This window comes from Linepithema humile, chromosome 1 (assembly GCF_040581485.1).
Source record: "Linepithema humile isolate Giens D197 chromosome 1, Lhum_UNIL_v1.0, whole genome shotgun sequence".
NCBI lineage: Eukaryota > Metazoa > Arthropoda > Insecta > Hymenoptera > Formicidae > Linepithema > Linepithema humile.
The window spans coordinates 25,135,460-25,158,813 of record NC_090128.1 but is presented as its reverse complement, the minus strand read 5'-3'; the positions used below and the strand labels follow the sequence as shown (position 1 = coordinate 25,158,813).

Sequence of the window (23,354 nt, the reverse complement as noted above, 5' to 3'; positions counted from 1 at the left end):
ATGAGTGTAATTTAATGTTATGGATAATAAATTTTGAATGGGTATCCGCGACAACGCAAACAAGTTTTAGAAAAATGTATTTATTAGCAAAGTGCCATTAATAGCCATTAATAGCTTTACGCAGACTGTTTGCGTTTTCTGCATAATATTTTATTTTTTAAATGCACAAAATTTCTTTCAGTAAAATAATTTTTTAATAATTTTTTACCACAGAAAGTAGTCGAGAGGTGTTAGGTCAGGCGATCTAGGAGGCCACTCGATAGCTCCTCTCCTACCTATCCATCGCTCAGGAAACATTGTGCTTAGATAATGACGGACGTTCCTTTTGTAATGCGGCGCAGCACCATCTTGTTGAAACCATGTGTCCTCAAAATTGTCCTCCACGATAGCCTGTATTGCTGGAATTATTTCATGTCTTAGCATATCCTCGTACTTTGCAGCTGTTAAATTTCCATCGATAAAAAATGGACCAATGAGGGCATTATTGAGAATGCCTGCCCACACATTTAATTTTTGCGGATATTGCGTGTGTGTTTCTTCAATCCAGTGAGGATTTGCGTCAGACCAGAATCTGCAATTGTGCCGATTAACGTTGCCATTTATCTGAAATGTTGCTTCATCTGAGAAAACTATGTTTGATAGAAAGTTAGGATCTTCGTCTATTCTTTCCATCATCAACTCACAAAATTCAATGCGCCTATCAAAATCATCCTCATTTAGCTCTTGCACAAGATGGGCTTTATAGGGATGAAATTTATTATTTTTTAATATTTTAAGAACAGACTTTTGATCGATCTGTTACTTCGATAAAAAAAAAAACCTGGACTATTTAACTAGAACAAGACTTGAATCTTTTTATTTTTTTTATTCAATTTTTACGCATTCGTTACTGCTATCAGAAGATTCTGATTCGTTATTGCTATCAGAAGATTCTGATTCGCTATCGCTATCAGAAGATTTGAATTCGCTATCGCTATCAGAAGATTCTGATTCTTTATCGCTGTCGCTGCCCGTTAGTTCGAATTCCAAGCATAGTTTAGAACGCAGCTTGTCATAGTCTTGACTGATTGCTTTTCTTAATGCAGTAACTGAAAAAAAAATCAATTAGAAAGAAGAAACAAATAACATCCTATTCTCACTTATATTGTCTATTATAGCACTAACATTCTTTTTATCTACATCACAATAATGTATATTCTACAGATATTTAAAAATAAGTGAGGATGAAGTCTAATTTTCAATATAAGAGGTCTCAAATTTTTTTGTAAATTGAATACAAAAGTATCAGAGTACTAATAATTATTGAAATGAGTAAAAGCTTTTCGTAATATAAGTTAATGGTTTTAAAAATAATTTTAAATCAATCTACACATATTTCAGAGTCATGTTGCAGAGCTACTTTACGGCTTGAATCATGCGGATTTTCGATGAAGGATTGTAAAACATCTAATGATTTTTCTGGATTTGTTGCTGACTTTGGCCTACCTAATACTGGATTTAGGATTTATACTGTAAGATTTTAAATAAATTGAATAAAACTGAATGTTCGGCAACGACTATTTTTTGAATGATAGGACGGTTAACGTTCTATCTCTGACCTTATTTATTATATTTGGAATTATTCTGGCACAAGTTATTGGGTTGTCAGGAACGACAGTTTATGAACGAAAAAAATCGACACAGTTTCTAGATTGAACACTTGAACATTTAATTTAAAGATGTTATAAGTAATTTTCCAAAGTACGACTTCGCCAAATTTTATAAGTTCTAATTTTCGAACTTCGCGACTGTCTCTCTAATAAATTTCTCTTTGCGACCTACGCTTTCGACCCGACGTTAGAGAGTGATTTTCAATTTACATTTCTCTATAACGTCACCTCTTTAAAACATTCTCGAAAAAAAGGAACGGATACAGTGTTCTCTTAAAATATGGGGCGGGAGCGCGCCGATATCAGCATGTCCAAATTAGTAAAAGCCATGCTATTTACCCTCTGTTCCTGAAAACTTTTTGAATTTTGTAGACTAGTGCAATATATAGACGCTAACTACATACTAGACTCCTTGGTAGTAATAATCTCGTTGGTGTTATCAACTCGAATCAAAGTAGATGAATTTAATACAAGAGTCCTACTAAGGGTAGCAACTCGTTTCACAACGCACGAGGCGGAGAGGCGTGCTTCGACATCGTGATCGCGCGGGAGCGCGCAGAATCGATATATGCGAGGCGCTGATCGAGACTTTGGCTGCCGTCAGCTGGCGCCGTCTATCGATTAATTCCATTGCCATCTTTCAGTCTATTATCTAGTAGGCAGACAAAAAATAGATATGGAAAATACATTAATTTAAACCTGATTGATTTATTCTACAATAATTTTTACTGATTGTAAGCATTATTCGGCGTGTTTTCCATTTGGAGGTGTTGACAATGAAATCTGGCGCAACCGGCTACTAGCAGAAGTAGTTAACGTCGCAAATGGAAACTGGAAACGATTTACGCAGCGGTTGCGTTTCCAAGTTTGAAAGTTTCTCGACGCGTTGGTTCTCTGTCTTTGCAAATACAGAATGTGCTAATTACTCTATGAACTTAAGCGTAATTTTCCAATCATATGCCTAGTGTGTCATTTGGGAGGGGATGGGTTTTATGAGTTGTGTGTCTGATCTTCGATTTTTTCTTGTCTTTTTAAACTTGTAATATCTGTTTTATTACGACTCTCACACAACAGTTTCATTGATCGTAAGACGCAAACGATTGTTCGATTATAAGACTTGTTTTATTATCTCTGGTTTAGTGCGTAAGCTATATTTTTTCATATTAACACAGTGGTTTCAAGAACTTTTTTGTCATAATTTGCATCTTCTCGTATGGCTAGTTATTATAATATTATTCCAATGAATAATATCCATAATACCAAATTTACAGTAGCGTCCACCAATGACTTTATCAATTGCACCGTTCTTTGTGCGCTTATAAGCTACTGTAAGATATTCACGTTCCTCGCGGAATATCTTCGAATATAGTTTATACGACTGGACTTTATTGTATAATAAAAGACTTATAAAATCTCTAGACTGTTCGTTAATAATTTCAAATGAAATCAACCGTTGACTTTATTCGACCTTATTTATTTAAGATTGCAAAATAAGCGATAGTTCTTCCGGCACGACTTGGAACTAGGAAACGACGGGATGAAGTCTTAAGAAATCTAACACTGAATTTAACATAACTGATAACTATATATTTTCAACAAGATAATACTTATAACAGAAATATTCTAAGTTCAAAACTCTCGACTTTGACTCGACTGACTCTCTAATTTACTGTGGTTTTCGACTCGACTCGGCGTTAGAGAGTGATTTTTTGAATATGCTGTTCTAACAAGGAAAATTTGATCGAACTTTCTCGTCTTTTCTTGAAAGTTCGACCCTTCCTTGATTACCACGCAGGATCGTGTTCGCGCAGTAATCGATTATCGCTCCCGTCAGCTGACGGTCGAATTTGGCAGCCACGAGCTTGGCATTTAGGTTAGATTTATCAAATGTTCTTCTTTTACTAAGCTTTTCTTTTCATAACAAGTTTTTTGCCTATACATTTTTTTGTCAAAATATTTTTTATTTGGTAAAGTAGTAAACAAAAATAAAATCTTGCAAGAGTGATTAATAATTAATAATTAATCAAAACATAAAGTTTACTTTCAACAATAAATAATAGGAAAAATTATACAAATTACGTTTCATTTTTTTTGTCAAATATAATTTCCTTGTATTGAGTGTTGATCATAACATTTCATTCTGTAATTGTTGTAAATTTCTCTTACACGTGTACGTTACAGCTGATGCCACTTCAACCAGATAGATTTTTTTTCATGCAAAAAAAGACCCCGTAGAGAGAGAGGAGGTCGCGCATTAATAAGAGGAAGCGTCTAATGGGCTTCCGCTGCGTTGTTCTTTATTTTCTATAGCGTCCGCGGCGTTTGTTTGTAAATAACGTCATGGCGTAATGGGCCGTGTAATGCGGCGGCATTTATTCGGCTCGTTGAAGATTGCTTTATTCACGGTCGGATCAAAAGATCCACTGGCAGCCGCGCTACCAGATTTTACGATGTCGTGATGGCAATTTGATCACTATCTACATTATGATTAATAGTGACAACTTCCCTTTCCACCTAACGATCCAGGATATACCTCGACAATTGATAATGACACAACAACTTTGTGGAAGCAGACACAGCTATTAATAACTGAAAATTTGACATAAAAAGCAGCTTCAAAAGTGCCAAATGTACCAGGGTTTAATAAATTTCTCTAGATAACATTTATTTATTCCGAGAAAAGTGCAAAAAACTAGTCTTGCAGATTAATTTTATTTATTATAATATAATATATTGTATTTATAATATATTATATTATAATATATTTAATTAATATATTATATTATATTATAATATATTTATTATTGCTGTGATTGATGGCACTTACAGATATTAACGATGATAGTTAACGATATTAGTTCTTTTCGGTGTCCATTTCAAATAATAAATTAAAACATCTGTCTTTTTACGTCAGGTCTTTAAATTAAAACAATAAAGTGACGCAATTATTAATCTAAAAAGAGTTTCTAACAATTCAATTTTATTTTAATGATTATTAGTATTTCACGTATTTTATGCTTTCTCACAAAATAATATTCTAAGTTTTTATAAAAATACAAGGGACGTTTTTTTTAATTGAAATATTCTGCCATTAACCGGACTTTATTGTTTCACCACACCGTGACTTCTGTGGGTCGCCTTGTTTTCTCTGAAAATATGGATGGAGTTCATTGTTCTCGATGGGAAAACCCCATATTGGCGATGTAATCGGCAAGAGCAATCGGAAAGGAACTTCAGCACGATGGATGGTAACTGTGTCAATTTCTCTGTGATAAAATTCGCAGATATCGCGAAAATTTTCGAATAGCCAGTCGTACAATCGACTGTCAGTAGTGAACAATCTCACAATTCCGACGACAACCGTATAGATGATTACTTCTGTTTCTCGTTTCTAGAAGCGTTGCGGCGGTTGCGTTTAGACGCGACGGATGACGTGTACATCCGATTGCGTATCGATGACCTCGATCATCTCCCCCGTGTATCTCTCGTCTATATTATGTGTCTCTTTCTTTCCCCCTTCTTCTCATTCACTTCGTTGTGTCAATGATCTTTCACGGATCCGGGAGTATGAAACTACTTTGCTCGTACGGGGGTCGATCGCGTAACTGAATTATATGAACCTTCGATGTCACGCGAACTATAACGAGAAAATTATTTCTCACCAATAATACTCAATGCCGACAATCTTTCGCTCGTTACTCAGTTCTGTGTGATTATTTGTGTACATTCACGTTTAATTGCTTTAATTAAAAGATGCTTAAGAGATTCTACATTAATGATATCTATTCAACCGTTTTTTTAACAAGAATATTGAAAGTTGAATTGAATCAATGATATACTATTTTGATAAATGTAATACCGAACAAGGTTACTTTCGTTTTCTTTAGAAAAGAAATATTTATAATAGCGAGAATTAATTAAAAATTCTATGTCGCCGAAACAAGATGAGGTAATTGCTTCCGTTACTAATGAGCTGAAACGAATGAAAGTTGTACAACATGTGAAAGTTTTGAATGTAAAATTCGGTTTATTCATACGTGGTCGTGTAATCTCCTTCAACCGCCTCTGTTACGAAGGTAATTACAATTTTCTGTCACAAATCACTCGGACGTTTACTGCTCTCCGCGCGATAGTCTCTCGCGTGATGCAGTAGTATTCCTTTCCGCGAATTTCCGCGTTTAACATGCCCGATCCTCATTCGTATAAATTTGTTTACTCTAAATTATGGCTTCAAAGAATATAGAATATGGTCGCGTGTCTCTCGATCGTTTCTTCGTTTAGTGCACTTTCCGGGCTCCCTCGCGCATCGAACAAAGAAGGCGCATTATCTCTGTGCGAGGGCGATCGGTCTCGTCAGCTGTTTTCGTGATGACCGGCAATTTCGAGCGACGTTGTATCGATCAGCGGCGATCCTATGGATTATCCGCTGAAATTGAACTTGCGCATTTCGACGACCACGAGAAATTAGAAATCCTCTTGGGGACAGCTCGGGCAGTTTCAGGGCAAGCACGGCGGTAGCCATGCGCAATTTGCATAAATAATATCTACTGATCTATCGGCGATAATTGCTTCCCGCTTATTACCTCGGGACACGTATTCACTTTAATTATAAATATTATCGGCGACTAACTCTACTCGTAACTATTAGTGCCGCCGCGATAATGCTCCGTCGCGTTACTTTGCCACGGTGAATAAACATAATTACGTAGGCGGAAGAACGGACTTAAGGGAAATCGGAGGAAACGCCAGCACTGCTTCCAACTGTTTGTATCTCCGCTACGCAATCATAATTTTGTGTACGAAGTTGCGGCTTACAATTAGCAATAAAGCAAATAAATATGACGGGAATCTGATTTATTGCTTTATTGATAAAAGATTAATAAAGTACTAACCACGCTAGCCCCTAACGGAAGTTCCTATCGCGAAAAATAAAATGATGCAAACTTCCGTTAACTGAGGAGAATAGGGGAGCAGTGCTTTATAGTATAAACAGCTCTGTGGGGTGTATTAATCATTATTATCATTTAGATATTGCGCGTACACGATGATGTCCATTATTTTTTGTCGATATCGGACAGGCTATGTCCCAATACTGGCTTGGTTTAATTAACCATAAAACTGAAAACTGATAACGTCGATAAGTTCGAGTGGAATAATATATAACAATGTAACTCCATAAAAACAAGTAAAAAGTAATTAAAGTTTAAATTAAAAAAGTTCTTTATTTTTGTAATAAAAATATAAATATGCATTTTAGTTCACATCTCACCGATTTTTAAATATATTGTAACAGAGGTTGTTCTGAATAATTCAGAAACAGAAATATCTAGTACGAAAATGTCCAACAAACTAGATATGCTTCTTGATGTATAGAGTTACTTCTGTTAAAAAGGTACTGTTTCGCTATGTCAAAAGATCATTATTGTGCAAATTATCGAATACTTTTTCGGAGATTAGGACGATGAAGATTTACGTATTTGTTCCGATAACTGCTCTTTCGCAGTTTTCTGCAAAGGCGATAGGGCAGAGAAAGAGAAACGAAGAAGCCACGCATCAATTGTATCGGCACGTCGAGATGATCGACGAGTTCGGAGAACCGGCGTCGATAAATCACCGATAATCGCAGTTTTTTTTTTCTCCGACGCGTCTTAACACGGCTGTCTTTGTTTTCGCCGCGTTGCGCCGCTCGCAGGTTTCCAATGGCGCTGATGCATTAGGGCCATTGTCCCGCAAAATGCGCGCGCCCATCGACATCATTACCGCGTAATTAACACTCGCCCGCCCTCGCTCGCCACTCCGTCGCCGCCGCGTAATGAGTTCAAGCGTGGAAATTTGCATGCGAGACCCGCTCGGGCTGCTGACGTACCGTAAACCGCATCCGCGGAGTATTCAGAGTTCTCTAATTGTTTCCGCAATTTATTCTGCTCTTCTTCTTGAAGCAGCAAAAAAATTACATTCAGCCAATGTCACTCCAACAGCAACAATTAATAGTATTCTAGTGTAAACATAATTAATAGTATTCTAATCTAAACACACGTTTTCAAGGTAATTTTTGGAAATTAAATTTATAAAAATGGTTAAACCTACAGAGCTCAAGTTTTGTATTCACATTTATTCGTATTTGAAGCAACACTTCAAATTTTTACAAAGCTTTTTATTATAAATTTTACAAGATACAGGTGGACGCACAGGTCATGTCGCAAAATACCTTTCCGACATGAAAGGTCGAAATATTTTAGAGGTGGATTTGCTTTAATTTTTATAGGTGAATATGGGATAATTATTTTTTTTAGTGTATTAATATGTTTTTTATTTATTAATATTAGAAGAGTTTTAATGATATTTTTATACATTAATATATTTTGTAGATTGGTAATTTTTATACGTGGGTTATTACCTCGAATACGATATGATGAGTTGATATATTTGTGTTGAAAAATTATTTTGCCGTTAGTGTTAAATTATTTGGTAATAATTTTTTCTTTTAAAATTATATTTACACTAATTATTTAAATTTGTAATTATGAAAAAAGTTAACGAAATTTCGAGAACGTTCCTGGTTTCCCTGATTACTGCGCGTGATCGCGCTCGCGCAGTATCGATCATCGCTCAGATTAGTCGATAGCCGAATTTGGCTGCCACGAGCTGGCATTGCCTGCCGGTCGATCTCGGCGCAATCTTACAAGAGTAGTTTTAAAAAGATCAAAATGTCGGAGGATCAAACGATAGCCTAATATGTACACTATATGTGTGCAAAACTGCAAGTCGATCGATTCAGTAGTTTGTGAGAAAAATACACGCCCGATTTGGAAAATGTCGTTTCGAGAAAAACGTGTTTAAAGTTTTTCATGCAGTTACGAGGTGGATAATGAATAATTTCAGTAACTTACTTGTAGTCGGCCAGGCCCGCACAGAATACCTTCCTCAGTTTCGAAGAAGTCGTCTTGAGCAGTCTTTTCTTCTCTCCTGGCAATCCTTGCCTGTTTCGTAAGACGTCCGCTTGTCAGAACGTCTAATGCGCTCGTCGTCTCTGGTATCTGCGTACATTTTAGCGTTCTGGTCGATTTTTAGTCCCATCACATCCATGATTTACAGAATTCTGTGAAACCCTTCGTTGAAAATGCAAACGGCTAAGAACGTTGCAATTTCCATAGTCTTTTTACTACAGTGCAAATATTTCGGAGCAATTGTCCAGATTATTGAATTTAAACATTCATTATTGTTTTGCGTGAAAAATCCAAGGCATCTCTCCAATAAATCGTCGGTCGTTAAGTCCTCATAAATGGATCTGATGACATTTAACATCGTTCAGCGGTGACTTGTCATGTGTGAAAGTGTTCAGTGTTCCTGCAGCCTCCGCTTTTTACGCCACGCGCGCCAGCTCATAGGACCTTTAGGGCAACGTGCGTGGTGTGGATTTTCATCGGTCGATCTTTTGTGATCAAACGTGGCCCATATAGCATTCTTCATTTCTTCTACTGACTCTGGATTTCTTCGTATTGCCAAGCCGTAGTACGTAGTTAAAAAAACGTACGAGACTGACTTTCTTCAGTTATCTGACTTTCTTTAGTTTCTAGACCCTTTTTTATCTGCACGACCTATAATGATACAAAAAAGAGATTATTTAATTAAAACAAAATATATAAATTAATAATAAATTTCAATATATGGTGTTAAATCGTAGTTTATCTACAGAAAACATTCATATATTTTAAGGATTTTAAATAATTAAAAGCAATGGTTGCAATCATAGAAGAATTAAATATTCATTAATGAAGGAATAAACTAATAGGAAATAACACAATTACAGTTTACTTAAAGAAAAAATTTACTTTTGTATAAAGTATAAATCCATCAAATATTTCTTGAGTGTTAGGCTTCCATCTTTTCCCGTTTTCTAATCGTTTACTAGAGTAGGAGTGAGAAGCTTTCTCATGCTAATAAAACAAATATGACAACCTGTCATAGACCACAAATTGACATACAGATATTATTACTTAATGAGCTTGCCTCATAAAAGGATTGTTAGTCCTTGACCTGAGACTCATAAACATGCAGAAGGACTGACGGATCTGCGATGGTTAGGCGCATAGTGGCTTGCAGTTTTGTGTTTTTGTTGAACAGTGTTATCATCGGTTTATATTTTCTAATTGCTTGAAGTTAGGTAAAATAAATGAAAAAAGTAAAACTTGCTGCTAGTACTTTTTTTGCTTCCGCTTCGGGCTGTACGCTCACACGAAGCGCCCGCATTTGTTGTCCGCGAATGCAGTCGTGCGAATGCACCTGGCAGCGGAACTGGGTCACGTGTCACACCCGTCATCGCCGTCATTCCGTAAGTGTAAGAATGAACTTCCGATCGTAGTTGCAACGAGAGAGCGGACTCGTTGTCATTCAGATATGTGAAAAAAAAAACGATATTAGTTATCGATTGTCGATTGAACGCAGCCTTCGGTAATTCCGGGATAGATAGCCATACGAGGAGAGACGACCAGTCATTGTGGATTCTCCGGTAATTGCCGGGGCGATATGCATGAGTAGTTAATATACCGTCATGTGTGTGTGTGTGTGTGTGTGCCGGTTGATTGGAATTGTTTCTCCGTCAGCTTCATTGAATATTTTATTATGTTTTTTTTTGTTCCAGTTTATCTATCTCAAAAAATCTATTCGTTACATTTACGTATACGTGGACTTTCTCGGAAATAATTTTCTCCGAATCGGTAAAAGGATTAATAAATTACAAACGACTGAACATTGTGAGATTTTGTGATTCGAGCTGTGGAGCGCAATTAAACGGCGCGGTCTTATGTTTCAATTAATTTCAAGTGGAATTTATTGTAGCAAGATCTCAATCTGATCTTGAACTTCGAATCGCATCCATGGAAAACTATTTATTCATACACTCACGTGCAGACTGACTCCACGTGCGTGGTATTTGCAGAAGACACGTTTCCCCCCGTCGGGACGAACGCGGCGCGGCGTCTCTTCATGCGCGTGCACGGCGAGTGCTAATTGATCGTGTCTTCGCGCGCGTTTAATAGCCGAGCGTGTGGCTCTCTTACCACGTCGGCGTAAAGTCGACGTGCGGCTCGCACAGACAAGATCGCGCGTCGGCAGTCGCGTCCCGATTTCGCGGCGGATCAATTTACTTAACAAGAGCGCGAGCGGAGGACCTAGCGCGATAAAGTTGAGCCGTCGCGAGACCGCGCGAACCCGCAATTAACGCCTCCGGTGGAACGTCTTGTAATCGCTTAATAAGCATCCGTGTGCAAATAACGTCTGCTAATTGGATACACACCGAACGTCGCGTGGCCGGTAATCAGCGCGGCGAGCAACGAAGCCTCCCAATATGACGTCCGTCGTGGCGTCGCGGTTCGCGATACTCGCGGGAAAACCTCGCTGCAACCGGTTTAACGGCCGACACTAAACATCAGGTGCAAACGATAAACTTTTTCCACACCTTTCGTGAGGATACGCTAAACCGTTCGTGTTAATAATGCTCCAGTGATCATCGGCATTAGTCAACATTGAAATCACGACCACTGCGATCTTTCGAGCGATAAAGAAAGAGAAAAAGGAACAGACTGGAGAAACGGTGAACCGACGAGCGTTGATTTACGGTTGATTACATTTTCCGCGCGGTTCTGCATAAGTGAATGCGCGCCGACGAGGAGACGGGCGCTCGCTTACTTTCGATTATTTCTGCGCCGTCATGAATGAGACGTCCAGTATTCACGGTAGTAACGCTGTTTAAAATGCCGATGTGAGATACATATTATTCGACGTGTTAGTCTCGATGGTAGAAAGTGCCCCGTCGGGCGCGCGATGCATACATTCGAGGAGAATACGCGCGCGTTTCGCCGTTCACCACCGCCGGCGGAAGGTGGCGAGGGTTAAAAGGTGGAATTAGAGGAGGCCTTTCAACTGAAGGTCAAACTCGTGGACTGACACGCGGTGGTGCATGCGTTTCTGCATGCGTACACGTACGCGCGCGCGTGTACGTCCGTGCGTGACGTATGTACGTGCTCCTCGGCGTCGGGCCACCGATACGCGCGCGCATTTCCATCGCGATTAATCGATAAACGAGCATCGTTTCGGTAGCGAGCGCATGCTTCGATCGATCTTTGCATCTCCAAAGCGGATATTAATCGTAGAAACGTATTTAATGATCCGATGAAGCAAGTTGGCATTATTCACCGCGAAGGTGTGTGTTTTTATTTAATGGCGGCATGACGCGCATGTATATTTAGCAGAAATAGTTGAATGCCATTCTTCTAGCTTTCGAAACATTTTTGTAAGAAAAGATATAAAATTGTTTGTCTTTTTTAGTCATTCTGATTATGTTTAATGGTATTCTCTTTTCTGCAATTTAAAAAAAATTATATTGCTTAATACACAATCACCCACAAATAGCATTGAGAAAAGAAAGATTTGATTGACATATAAAATTATATTCTGTCAATCGGTAGTTTTCAATTCATCATAGGTGAGTCAACCCGAACGAAGCTCGATGAATTATATTGAGATTTAATCAACTGTCAATCGCATGGCGGTCCTTCACACGATATCGGGATCGAATTACCGATTTCTGCTGGTATTCAATTCAGCTGTCAAATAAAAATGTAAAGGGTTAAAGAATATCATGTTCGTCGCAGATGCGGGAGTAACAAGATCCTTCGTATCCTTTTTTCAGGAACCAAAAAGCGAGTCGACGAGGTAACAGCGCCGAGAACCATTCACGATTTACCGGATTACGTTCTCACATGCGGCCTCTCACTTCCCGGTAAGTTGCGACATATAAATTTCTCTCCAAGGAGAATATAAAAACAAATGACAATTTTGACAATTGTTCGATGCAATGAATTTGATTCTCTAAATTATTGCCGAATGTCCACCTCAGCTTTTTACGTGACAAAAGTTAGCGATTTAAAAAGACCTCCGAGACCTCGTTTAAGAAGCGAAGTAACGCTCGCAGATCTTTCAACACTTTTAGTGCGATGTTTCGTCGTAATCTTCGTCTCGCGCGTTGCTAGCGTTGCTCCGCATAGAGACACGCAACAGAAGGCAGAAACATACGCTTACGCCACACATGCGACTCGGCGTTGCCTCGCGTCGCGTTGCAGAAGATAACGACACACGGGGCAACCGTGGAGGAGTATGCGGAAGCTGGGACACACCCACCCACCACGTAGGGGCACTTAGACCCGGTTCACACGCCCCCGCATCTTCTGCTCGTTTTGTGCATCTATTTACGTAGTCCTTCTTCTCTCGTGGCCCTCGAGCACACCGGCAGATACTTCCCCGGCAGGCACGTTTTCCTCCCTCCTACCGCGATTCCGCCAAGTGCGCCATTCTCTCGGCTGCTCTCTTTGCTCCTCGTCCCGCTTTGTCCCTTTCTCTCCCTTTCCGCGAGGCTCAGCTGGCCGGATCCGCAGATATCTAACTGTATTCCCGTAGTTGGCGCAGTTGTTGCACTCCGTCGTCGATTAGCGCACGGCGGGTAGAGGTGGACAATACTCGGGGGAAACCTGACCGAGGATTAACTCGCAAGTGTTCGCATCACGAAACACACGCTTTTCTTTAAATTAATGTGAAAAATATATAACAAATAGTATTTAAATAATACTACTTAAAGTTAAATATAAACTATATTTTAAAGCCACATATGAGCCTGTTGTCAAATTGAACAAGATATACCTCGTTGTTCTATAAATACGGCTTTTTGGCCGTTCTCACATCTATTGTTTTTAATAAATTTGTTCTTAATAAATTTTGTTTTTAATAAATAATTTGTTTTTAATAAATTTGTTCTCACATCCAATTTTTTAATTTAATATAATCACAATAACACACACACATAAGATTAGCGCGAGAATCTTCTTTGTTATTAATTTTTGAGTAATTAATATATAGATTTTATTGATAGACAGATATTCTTGTTGCATCTACGTTAACTAGACTTTCATTTTCTCGTTTATTTTGATCTCTATATAAAACTTCATGTATTTCCACTATTCTCTACAGAGCGCCATTCTCCCTCTCTCCTTCCTCTTATCTAGTTATCGCATCATTATCTCGTAATAATAAACTTGAGGCGATATCAATCTACCAAGAAACGATTAAAGCGATATGTAATATCTTCGATACTGAACGGAGAAATCACTTCATCGAACTTCAATCGAGCAAATCCGCCGGTTTTTTTTCCACGATCTTGTCAGACATCAATATCATTCGTGTAATAATCCCTCCTACGAGACGGGCGTCCTGCAACGGTAACCGGGTGAAAGGGAAAAGCGCGCTCGCGGCCGCTTTAATTGCAACCGAGTGTGGGATATGCGCGACTCTTTTGTGTCTCGATTAAGGAGAGAGACCTCTCGCAGCAGCATTAACGTTAACTATCCACTTACTTGAACATGAGATACACGCTCAGTTCACACGCCTTCGTGTTCTCGTGCGTTCTTCCATTTATATGGCTCCACTCGTAGAAGGGCCAGCGGTCCCTTCTGCCTCTCTCTCTCTCTCTTTCTTTCTCTGTCTCAATAAACGCTCCTTTCTGTACCTAACACACGCTCTCTTCCCTGTACCGTCACTTCTCTTTCCGCTACCTTTTCTTACCGCTTCAATGTTCGTGCTCCCTTTGAGTTTCGCGTTCTCTCTCGTTCCTTCTTCCGCCCATCTTCGTGGCTCGCTCAGCTGACCGGATCCGCGGATGTCTAACTGTATCCCGTAGTTGGCGGAGCTCAGCCGCTTTGTCGTGGATTAACTGACCGGTACGCGAAGAAGAGACGATGGACTAGGAGTCACTGAGCCCCGGTGAATGAAAGAAATAAACAGCGAGAGGCGCGTCGTGCTGTCAGCTGTCGATTTTAATTACGGTAAAGTATGGGCGCGCGGGGTCTTTTTACGAAATTGAATGCAAGTGCGTGAGAGTCCTCTCGGAAACAATCATGGAGGTGAATTATCTTTTCATAAATAGATAAAAGCGCATTTACATTATTTACTACTAATAAATAAATATCATAACATTTCATAACAAGTGAATGCAGTGAATGAATCGATTTTTGGCTAAAATGTATAATTAGAGAAGAGAATTACTTAAAGTAATAATACAATGCAGTTCAATAGGACAATCGACAATTGCACAATTGTAATAATTATAAATAATTCTACATTTATTCATAAAATTTTGAACAATAACCTTATATTAAAAAACAAAACTTTATTTATTTTGTAAAAATCTTTTATACCACTTTTCAATATTTGTATAATATTTTATAATACTTTTATAATATTTTTTTTCAATTGTGCGGATTATTTATTAAAACCAGCCACGCCTCAAAATTTCTCTTAAAATATATCGTCACGAAAGTAACGGACGCTCATATTTCGATTCGACCCACGTTTCTTTGTTACTTCGCATCCTAGCGGCCATTTATATCGGCTTTCTTTCCTGCGGATAGTTCCTCGCGTGTCTCGTTAGATTCCTCTTGCTCCATCGGATACCGCCTTCAACGCTCGCGGTGCTTTCCTCACCTAGTGCTCACTTCCTTCATTCCGCCACCTTGATTGCAACAAAGTTTCGCAACGTTGCCTCAGTTTCGTATCTCGTTGGCACTGCCTCGCGGTCAAGTCTTTTCAACTCGTCCCGAGCAATCTCCGGGGGATTTTCCGACCGTCCCACCGACGTCACTCGGATTCTGCGCCTAGCTGTATGATTCCCTTCGCGATGTTGATGCGGTATGCGGTGAGAACATAGGGATTCAACGAGAAAGTTCGTTGACAATTGTCGAGCGGAAGCGCACTGTCTGTTCAAGAAATGTAAACGCTGTCTTTTAGGTAATCACCTATTGTGCAAACTAATCGGAGAAATTGCGCAGAACACGAGGGTTTTACGTGCATAATGTGTCTACTCTACTTTTTAGATAACGGTACATACACAAGCGCGACAGTCAATTGCTCGGTTAAATATGAAGATCGGCAAAAACAAAACTTTACTCCGGCATTGCGAGCAATGCCATTGATGAAATCTTCGAAGACGTGTTCGGTAGTTTCCGATAGGACGATAAGAGTACGGATTCCCATGTCGGTAAAGTTATAAAATATGTAAAGATATGTGTATTGAAAATTACACGAACGAAAGTCAATCTATTCTGTAGCAATCATCTGATATTACAAGCCGCATGAAATGGGTCTCGGTACGTCTTCTGCTTCCTCGTCATTGATTCTCCGCGTTCTTCGAGATCCCCTCGTTATGTATCCTCTCCTTTCTCCCTGTTGTCTCCTTTCCTCTTCCCACGGATTCCCAGCTGGAGGGATCACCGAGAGTACCTAACTGTAATCCCGTAGTTGGCGAAGCTGCCGCTTTGTCGCCGATTAGCTAGTTGAAGGTACGGTTGCGCGCGCGCGCGGTCGCCTAAAAGAGGCGGGACGAGTAGGAAGAGGAAGCGCAGGAGATGCGGCGTCGAGGCACGTTTACGCCCGCCGGGCAAAGAAGTGCAAGTACGACAAACGACCGCGGCCGAAGTTCAAGTATTACACGAGAGAGCCGGATCGGAGTGCATTTAAGCACGAGCGCGGTGACGGCCTCCGCAACGTCTCGTTTCTTCTTGTCGTCGCCTTTTCCGCGCGGCTTCCAACGGGAACTACGCGACGACGATTGATTTTGTCATCGCTCTAATTCGCCGACGCGTGTACGCTCGCGCGCGCGAGTGATTAAATGGCATCGTTGTGCGAGATGTTTCGAGCGATTACACGAGCTCGTTGCATGGACATCCGTTGACTCAATCTGTCGACTCGATTAGGCGTATCCGCATAAATTATCTATCGGAAAACGCTACCACGTCGGGAGAAATCGCCCCGGCTCGATTTATGCCAGGAATCATAGATTTATAAGGTAGCTGTCCGCGTGGCGCATACACGATCGCAGCAGGTGAGCAGAGCGTGTAATAGAATCCTCGAGAGAGGCTAGAAGTTATATAGGGTGCTTTCTGATGTTTGTATTGAACTTCATCAGCGTAGTTTTCAACAAATCTCAAGTTAGTTCTTCGTTTTGCGCGAGAAATCACGTCAAAATATGATTTTAAATGTGATTTAATATTGAAAATTAAAATGTTATGACGTGAAGATGTTTGGATGCAAGTAAATAAAAGTTAATTGTTTAATTGCAACGACACGCGGATAAAATCACGCGTGAAACTCTCTTGAATTATACAGATATATAATATTGAAGAAAAATGAAAAATTGATCGAACGATCGTTGAACGAAAATTTCTATGCGAAATTGAAGCACCCTGTATAAGGAGCGCGATATATCAGCGCGATATCGGTTGGATATTCTCGTTAAATTAGACGAAGACGACGAGGTCGAAGCAGCGGCGTAAATTGCGACACCCCGAACGTATTTACACGCGATGTGATTTACGATTTTATGCAAGCTGAGTGTGTGTCCGGGCGATGTGTGTGGTGCAAAGGCGATCGTTCGCGCCTCCTCTTCACGGGGTTCAAACTAATGCGCAGATCAAACCGATTTGCCTAACTCGAGGCCGAGTGCGCGCCGAGTGTACGCTCGTAGCAACGTGAAAGCGGTCGGCTCTGTTTACGACCGCCCGTTCGACGATAAAGTCGTTCAACGGCAGCGCCGTCGTCCGTGGCGACTTGCTCGAGACTAATCTTCGGCCTGGTAATATGCACACAGGCGGATTGAGCGCAATACGGGATTACCGAGGTGACTAAAAAGGTAAACGTACGCGATTGTCACTTCCTCGTACGCGAGTTTCACTTTTACATTGATTATCTGAAATTACAGTTTTGATACATTGAATTGCTGCGCGAATTCCAGCTATCTCCATAAAAGTCTAATTAAAAGCTGCGCTCTCGACGTTGTGTATCCATTCTGCAAATAATTGCCGGCTGCCGTGCGCAAATTAATTGCGAGCGGGATCATTTCTCCTTTGAGATTTCATTTCATCATAAGACAGGCGAAATTCTCACTAGCGATTCCACATGCACAACATCCGGGCATTTTTAACAGACGGATATATCAGGGGCGTAAAAGTGGAAGTGAAACGAGGATCTGGCACGGAAGATCCGTATCACTGCCTACGGCCGATGCTACTAAGCGGATAAGCTTGCGATAAGTAGATGTACTGGTAGACACACGTGAAGATATGCTAAAGGTGATTAAGTGGATACAGTGAGAATACTCACAACCGTAGATAACAAATACAGACGATGGTTCCTTGCATTAATATCAATTAAGGTCGCACATTTGAATAGCGAAACAATTTATACAAGCGCGCGGTTTTTCCCTGCAAGGAAACACTTTGCATTCGTATCATCCTTGCCATTTGAATAATAGCCATTGTCCACGTAGATAGAAAGAGAAGTATAATTCACTCGCGAATAAAATATTTTCATTTATATTTTATTTTATATAACATTATAAACGGATTCCGGACAAACAAACAGTGTTCTATCTGTGCAACTATTTTCAAATCTTACTTCAATTTTTCTTCTGTGCCGCACGCACACATACGCGCGCGATACACAGCACTGGGATAGTTATTACTCTTTGTTTAAATAGCCATTGTATCGTACGCTTCCGCTATGTGTGTCCGATTATTGTTCTTCAATTGACGCTTGGCGAACAGTTGAGAACGTCGGCGATAATCCGATCCGTCGTTACGAAAGTCGACCTACGCGCTAATAGCACATGCGGGTATTTAAATCAGTACCATCATATCCGGTATTTCATAGCCGTCATCGATCGATCGCGTCCAACTAGTCGTGCGTATCGGCCGGTACTCTCGCAGGACTAATCACATGGGAGTATTTTATTATCGTGACACCGAGCGCTCTGCCCGCAATGAATCAATGGCCATTTACCGTGCGGTAACGCGTATACGCGGCTTCGGCGTGCCTTCTGACCGACACACCGGCCTTCCGTGGTCATCACGTGGGCGGAATGGGTCGGAGTCCCACACGTCGTCGCCGGAAAAACCGCGATCGGCCGATGCACATCGGGCACGCGATAATTTATCACGTGTTGAAAACGCGGCGAAAATTTACGTCTCTTTCTCTCTCTCTCTCTCTCTCTCTCTCTCTCTCTCTCTCTTTCTGTCTTGCGACTTGCCGCTTGCATGAGGACGAGTTATGATGGTAACGGTCGGTGTTTATACGAAGAGGATACCTCGCACTGGTCTGGATCGCGCCCCGAGTTTATTAGCCTAATTAGCTATGCGTGCTTTACGGTACATTGTGCGTTCTGTCGAGTGTGCGAGCTTGGAGCGACGTGATAATTAAATACGTGGCGAGAAAGTGGAGGCTACCGTACTTTCAGTATGATAATTTTTAACTGTACTTTTGACTTACTGACACGGACTTGCGACTCATAAATCAGACATGAAGCGCGCTTTACATAAAATAAATTTTTAAAAGCAACACAACTAAGAGAATTAGCATAGTTTGATGCAAATTCATTCTTTTACTGTTATGTAAAAAAGTTAAATTTTGCCAAATAAAAAAACGGATCGCCTGATTTATTATTATCATTTATATATTACTTTAATTCGACCAGAAAATATTGTATTTTATTGTCGCGGAAATTTTTCAATTACAAAGCTTACATTAATACGCCAACTATTAGGATATTAATATACGCTTTTCGAGGATAGATTTGTCGTGCAGTGCCACCGCGGAAAGGATGAGGAAAAAGATACGTTGTATCCACAGCGCTTCGAGTGTAATATGCAAGACATTCTTAAGTGGTTGCCAGGCTATATTCAACCCCGTTCGCCTTGTAATTAGGGGATTACAAAATTATTACCCTGAGAAATATCGAAGCTTGGCTAAGCCAGGGCTGTACGTGCCTGCGAGCGCACAAAAAGAGAGGCATACATTCCGTTACATTCGACATGCGATAAACTATGTGATCCACCTCCGAAGCCATCCATCTCGCTCGATCGCGGACGGCACGCGCATATCTGAACGCGAGAGCGCGAAGCGGGGCAAAACACTTCGGTTACGATTTCAGCGATTTAGAAACGGCTCGTTACGCTACGCGATCATCGCGTCTCCGATATTATTACGAAGATCCCGATTACCCGATTCATGTAATTACGTCTTTTACCGCTTGTATCGCGATGTGAGAAAATTAGAAAATCTTAGAGATCTCCTAAGAAATCTGCGAAGTGTACGGTGAAACACGCACAAAGTGTTTGCGGCAAATCAACACGCGACGATCAAAAGGAATAAATTTTAGAAAGTAAATGTTACACAAAGATACAAATTACAACAAGACATTTGTAAATCTTTGCAAGTTTGCAACGAGATGCTTATCAGTGCTGCTTAAAAGACGTAAATTGGCAGCGACTGCAACGACTTGTGATGTAAATTTTTAGCGGGAGATAAATGACAATTTGGCTGGGGAACGTAAATTGCGCCTTTCCTAACGATAAATTCGCGTCTTCGCGTGAGGCGCGCGATGTTGCTCGCGCTATGCGCCAAGTAATTCTGATTTTCCGCTCGGACACGTTGAAGCATTAGCCGAGCGACTCGCAACGAGCTTGTGACGAATAGCAATAATAGTGCTCGCGCAAACTGGCCGTGGCAAAAACGTGAAATGTGTATCTCGCATTAGAGTCGGTCAGATTAAGAAGATTCCAGTTTCCGCTTCTTTCCATCGCTGCTCGGCCAACCCTCGCGGCTAATGAAGTTTGAATACCGCGAAACGCAACACGTATACGCACATGCAAATAAGTCTTATTTATGGGACCGGGTACTTTCGCATCCCATAACAAATCAAAGGCACTCTGAAAACCCGAGCGTGCATAAATTGGAATCGCGTAGCATCCACGTTTTCAAAGAAAGTTTTATAATAGCTCGCGCGCGCGCGCGAAAGGTTCGCGAGTTTGCTATTCAACCGAGAAGATTGAGGGAAAGCAATCTTCCTTTCACACTCCTTAAAAAGCTGGAAAATTATAATATATATATTGGGAAAATTATAATCTGCCTTCGAAGATTATACTTGTATGATTATATTATACTTATATTCATGTTTCGCTTTCAATAATACTATTAAGTGCAAAGTTATTTTCTCATCTCGAATCGACATTGTACGCCGATGATTCATGCTAAGCAAACACAACTCAAAAGCAGACGGCCACATTTAACAGTAAAGATGAGATCGAAATGTGGGTCAGTGCGCTTGAAAACCGCGAGCCTGCCTCTAGACAGAAATACTATTCGCGGGATTAATGCCTTTAACGCGCAATTCACGGCGCGGCCGCGTCCGTTTGTCACAAAACCTACTGTGTTACGGATGCCACGGCGGACTCGAGACGAGCGCTTTGCTTTCTCGCGAAAAATCGCTGCGGGATCATACATCTCGCCATTTAATACCGGTGATGCACGCGAGACGACGGAGCATTATAATTTTCGATACTCGATAATCACGACCCGGCCCTCGTTTTAGGTGTTCTTTAGGCCGCGGCCCGGCCACGCAGGCAATTACGCGGTAATCGTAGATATCGCGCACGCAGGCAGAATTCAGGGTACGACCCAGATCCCAAGAGGAGAGCAGGCAGGCTGCTCGCCGCCGCCGCCGCCGCCGACGTGTTGCATCGCAGCGCGGGATAAAGTTTCTTCGCCGAGGCCAATCGATAATGCCTCCCCGAGTGATCGATGCGCCTCGCCCGATTATCGGCACGGCGCGTTATTAACTGCCGTGCACAGATTTTCCGCGGCACTAATTGCACTGCACGCGGATCCCGAAACGGGGCGGCTCGTGCGTTATTGGCGCCGTGCGAACGTATAGTGCCGCGCGCCGAGAAAGCTGGCGGGTAGCAGCGTCGTATCGCCGTTTCGCGAAACGGAGATAAAGGCACCTTTGGCTGCGTTAATCGGATCCGATTAATTAAATACATGAGGTTTCTACGTGTTTCGACAATTTTTGCAATATACCCGCTTATCGATATCGCGGATTTACGCTCATTACTTCGCCTTAATTGCCGAGGGCGGCGTGTATTTATCTTCCTACAAATTGTGCTCCGCGCTGCAACTCTGTGTACTCGTATTCTGCATTAGAAACGATTTCGAGAGAATACATAATAGCATTCATTGCGAACTACATAAATGCACTTTAACCGTTAAGATATCATATGTTTGAAGTAGTGGCGTTTTTAATGGACTTATCGCGGAATACGAAGAGAGAGAGAGAGAGAGACGAGTATATTCATCTGTCGCCGAGGAAATATCGTAGATATTCGCAACTGGTTTCTTCGCGAGGATCCAAGATTTTCCAGCTCCTAATCTCATCTTGCATTAGGCAATACGATATTGATGGTATTTAATTAATCATCGACGCATATCGCTGACTTGAATTTTAAAACTTGCAATTCCGAAACACTATTAGCACAGAGAGAGAGGGAGAGGGAATGAGAGAATCCCGTGATAATAAATGCACTCTGCGGATTTGTCAGAGAGGAATGCAAGTGGTAACCGCAATCGGAGATTAAACCCGTAACGCAACAAGTATGTCCAATCAATATTTCTCTCATTTAGATAACTCCTTCCTGGTACGGAGGGTATAATCGATGCGCTTCTGATCATCGCCAGCCAGCATTTCATACGATATATTAACGCACTATGAATTTTCCTTTGCGCTAATTATGCTTATCGAAGGATTATCAGCCGCTACTAATGCCATTACTATACATCTACCACGCGCGAATATACTAGAAATAATTACTCGATAGATTTATGCACAAGAGATGAAACTAAATCTTCACGTTAAATGGTTCTAATATGTAATTTTTACAAATTTCCACACGAATTATGGTTTAAAATTTCAGAAAATCATGTGCAGCGAAATACTAACAGAATCTCAGTTAACCGCGAGAGAAATACGAGTCATTCGATTTAATCGATTTATGACAGCAATCTTAACCATTGAACCATAAAATGTAATCGGACGTTGTTAACGGCTTTGCATATATTACACGATTTTAATTGCATTCAGCGAATGACAATGGAGTGTAATATGCGAATTGGTTCACTTTGTGAAGTGCGTAATGCTTTATGCGATCCTAAAACGTCGGTGTTTCGCGCGGCGCTCGCGCGAGAAAGTAGTAAATGCACTCGCGGGTACGCCGTTCGCCGGCGAGGAATGCAAGTAGTAACCGAGACTGCGTATTCGACCGGTTGCTATGAGAAATGTCCAAGTGGACGTAAGTAATGTCTCACCAGCAGCTACGCGGTAACTAATGCCTTAATGCTTCCAAGGCTCGATCGGAAATAATCAGAGAGAGCCGTAAATATCGATATTCGAGTACCTGAGAGAGAACCGTCCGTTACCGGACTCGGCTTTACCGTTGACTTCTTTATTATTGGCAAGCAAGATCTACGAGCTGAGAGAGACGATATTTAGCCATCCCGTATAATAAGTTTCCGAGTGTTAACGCAAGCGCAAAACGACTGTTAAGTATAAAGTTGTCAGCCGACTGTCTTTTTGCTTGTTCCTCGAAATTTAGCGCGTTTTAACGACAACACATCGTTCGATTTTCAATGTACTTTCGATGCGCCTTCATTTCTTCAATATTTAAAATTGACCATTGTTGACAATTTGTCAAAGTTTTCAGCGGTTCTAGCATTCTTATTCTTGCCGTTGGAATGTAATCGAAGCTTCGAGAAGGTCTTTGTTCGCAAGTTGTT

At 40.9% G+C, this 23,354-nt stretch overlaps 1 protein-coding gene and 1 long non-coding RNA gene across 6 annotated transcripts in view; one reads left to right on the top strand and one right to left on the bottom strand.

Annotated features, from left to right (window-relative positions):
• LOC136997196 (uncharacterized) overlaps positions 1-23,354 on the bottom strand; it is a 159,753-nt gene that overhangs the window by 30,160 nt on the left and 106,239 nt on the right. For 3 of the 5 annotated variants that reach the window (XR_010888002.1, XR_010888001.1, XR_010887998.1), the window contains one exon: positions 8,105-9,247. This is a non-coding gene — a long non-coding RNA (uncharacterized lncRNA). Of the gene's footprint in view, positions 1-1,778; positions 2,302-8,104; positions 9,248-23,354 lie in introns of those variants that run through there. The other 2 variants (XR_010887999.1, XR_010888000.1) reach the window with 2 other exon arrangements.
• Positions 1-23,354, top strand: part of LOC105671159 (uncharacterized) — a 318,172-nt gene that overhangs the window by 189,569 nt on the left and 105,249 nt on the right. The window contains exon 6 of the mRNA XM_067347649.1: positions 12,340-12,429. Within this exon, the coding sequence (XP_067203750.1) occupies positions 12,340-12,429 (90 nt within the window). The remainder of the gene's footprint in view (positions 1-12,339; positions 12,430-23,354) is intronic.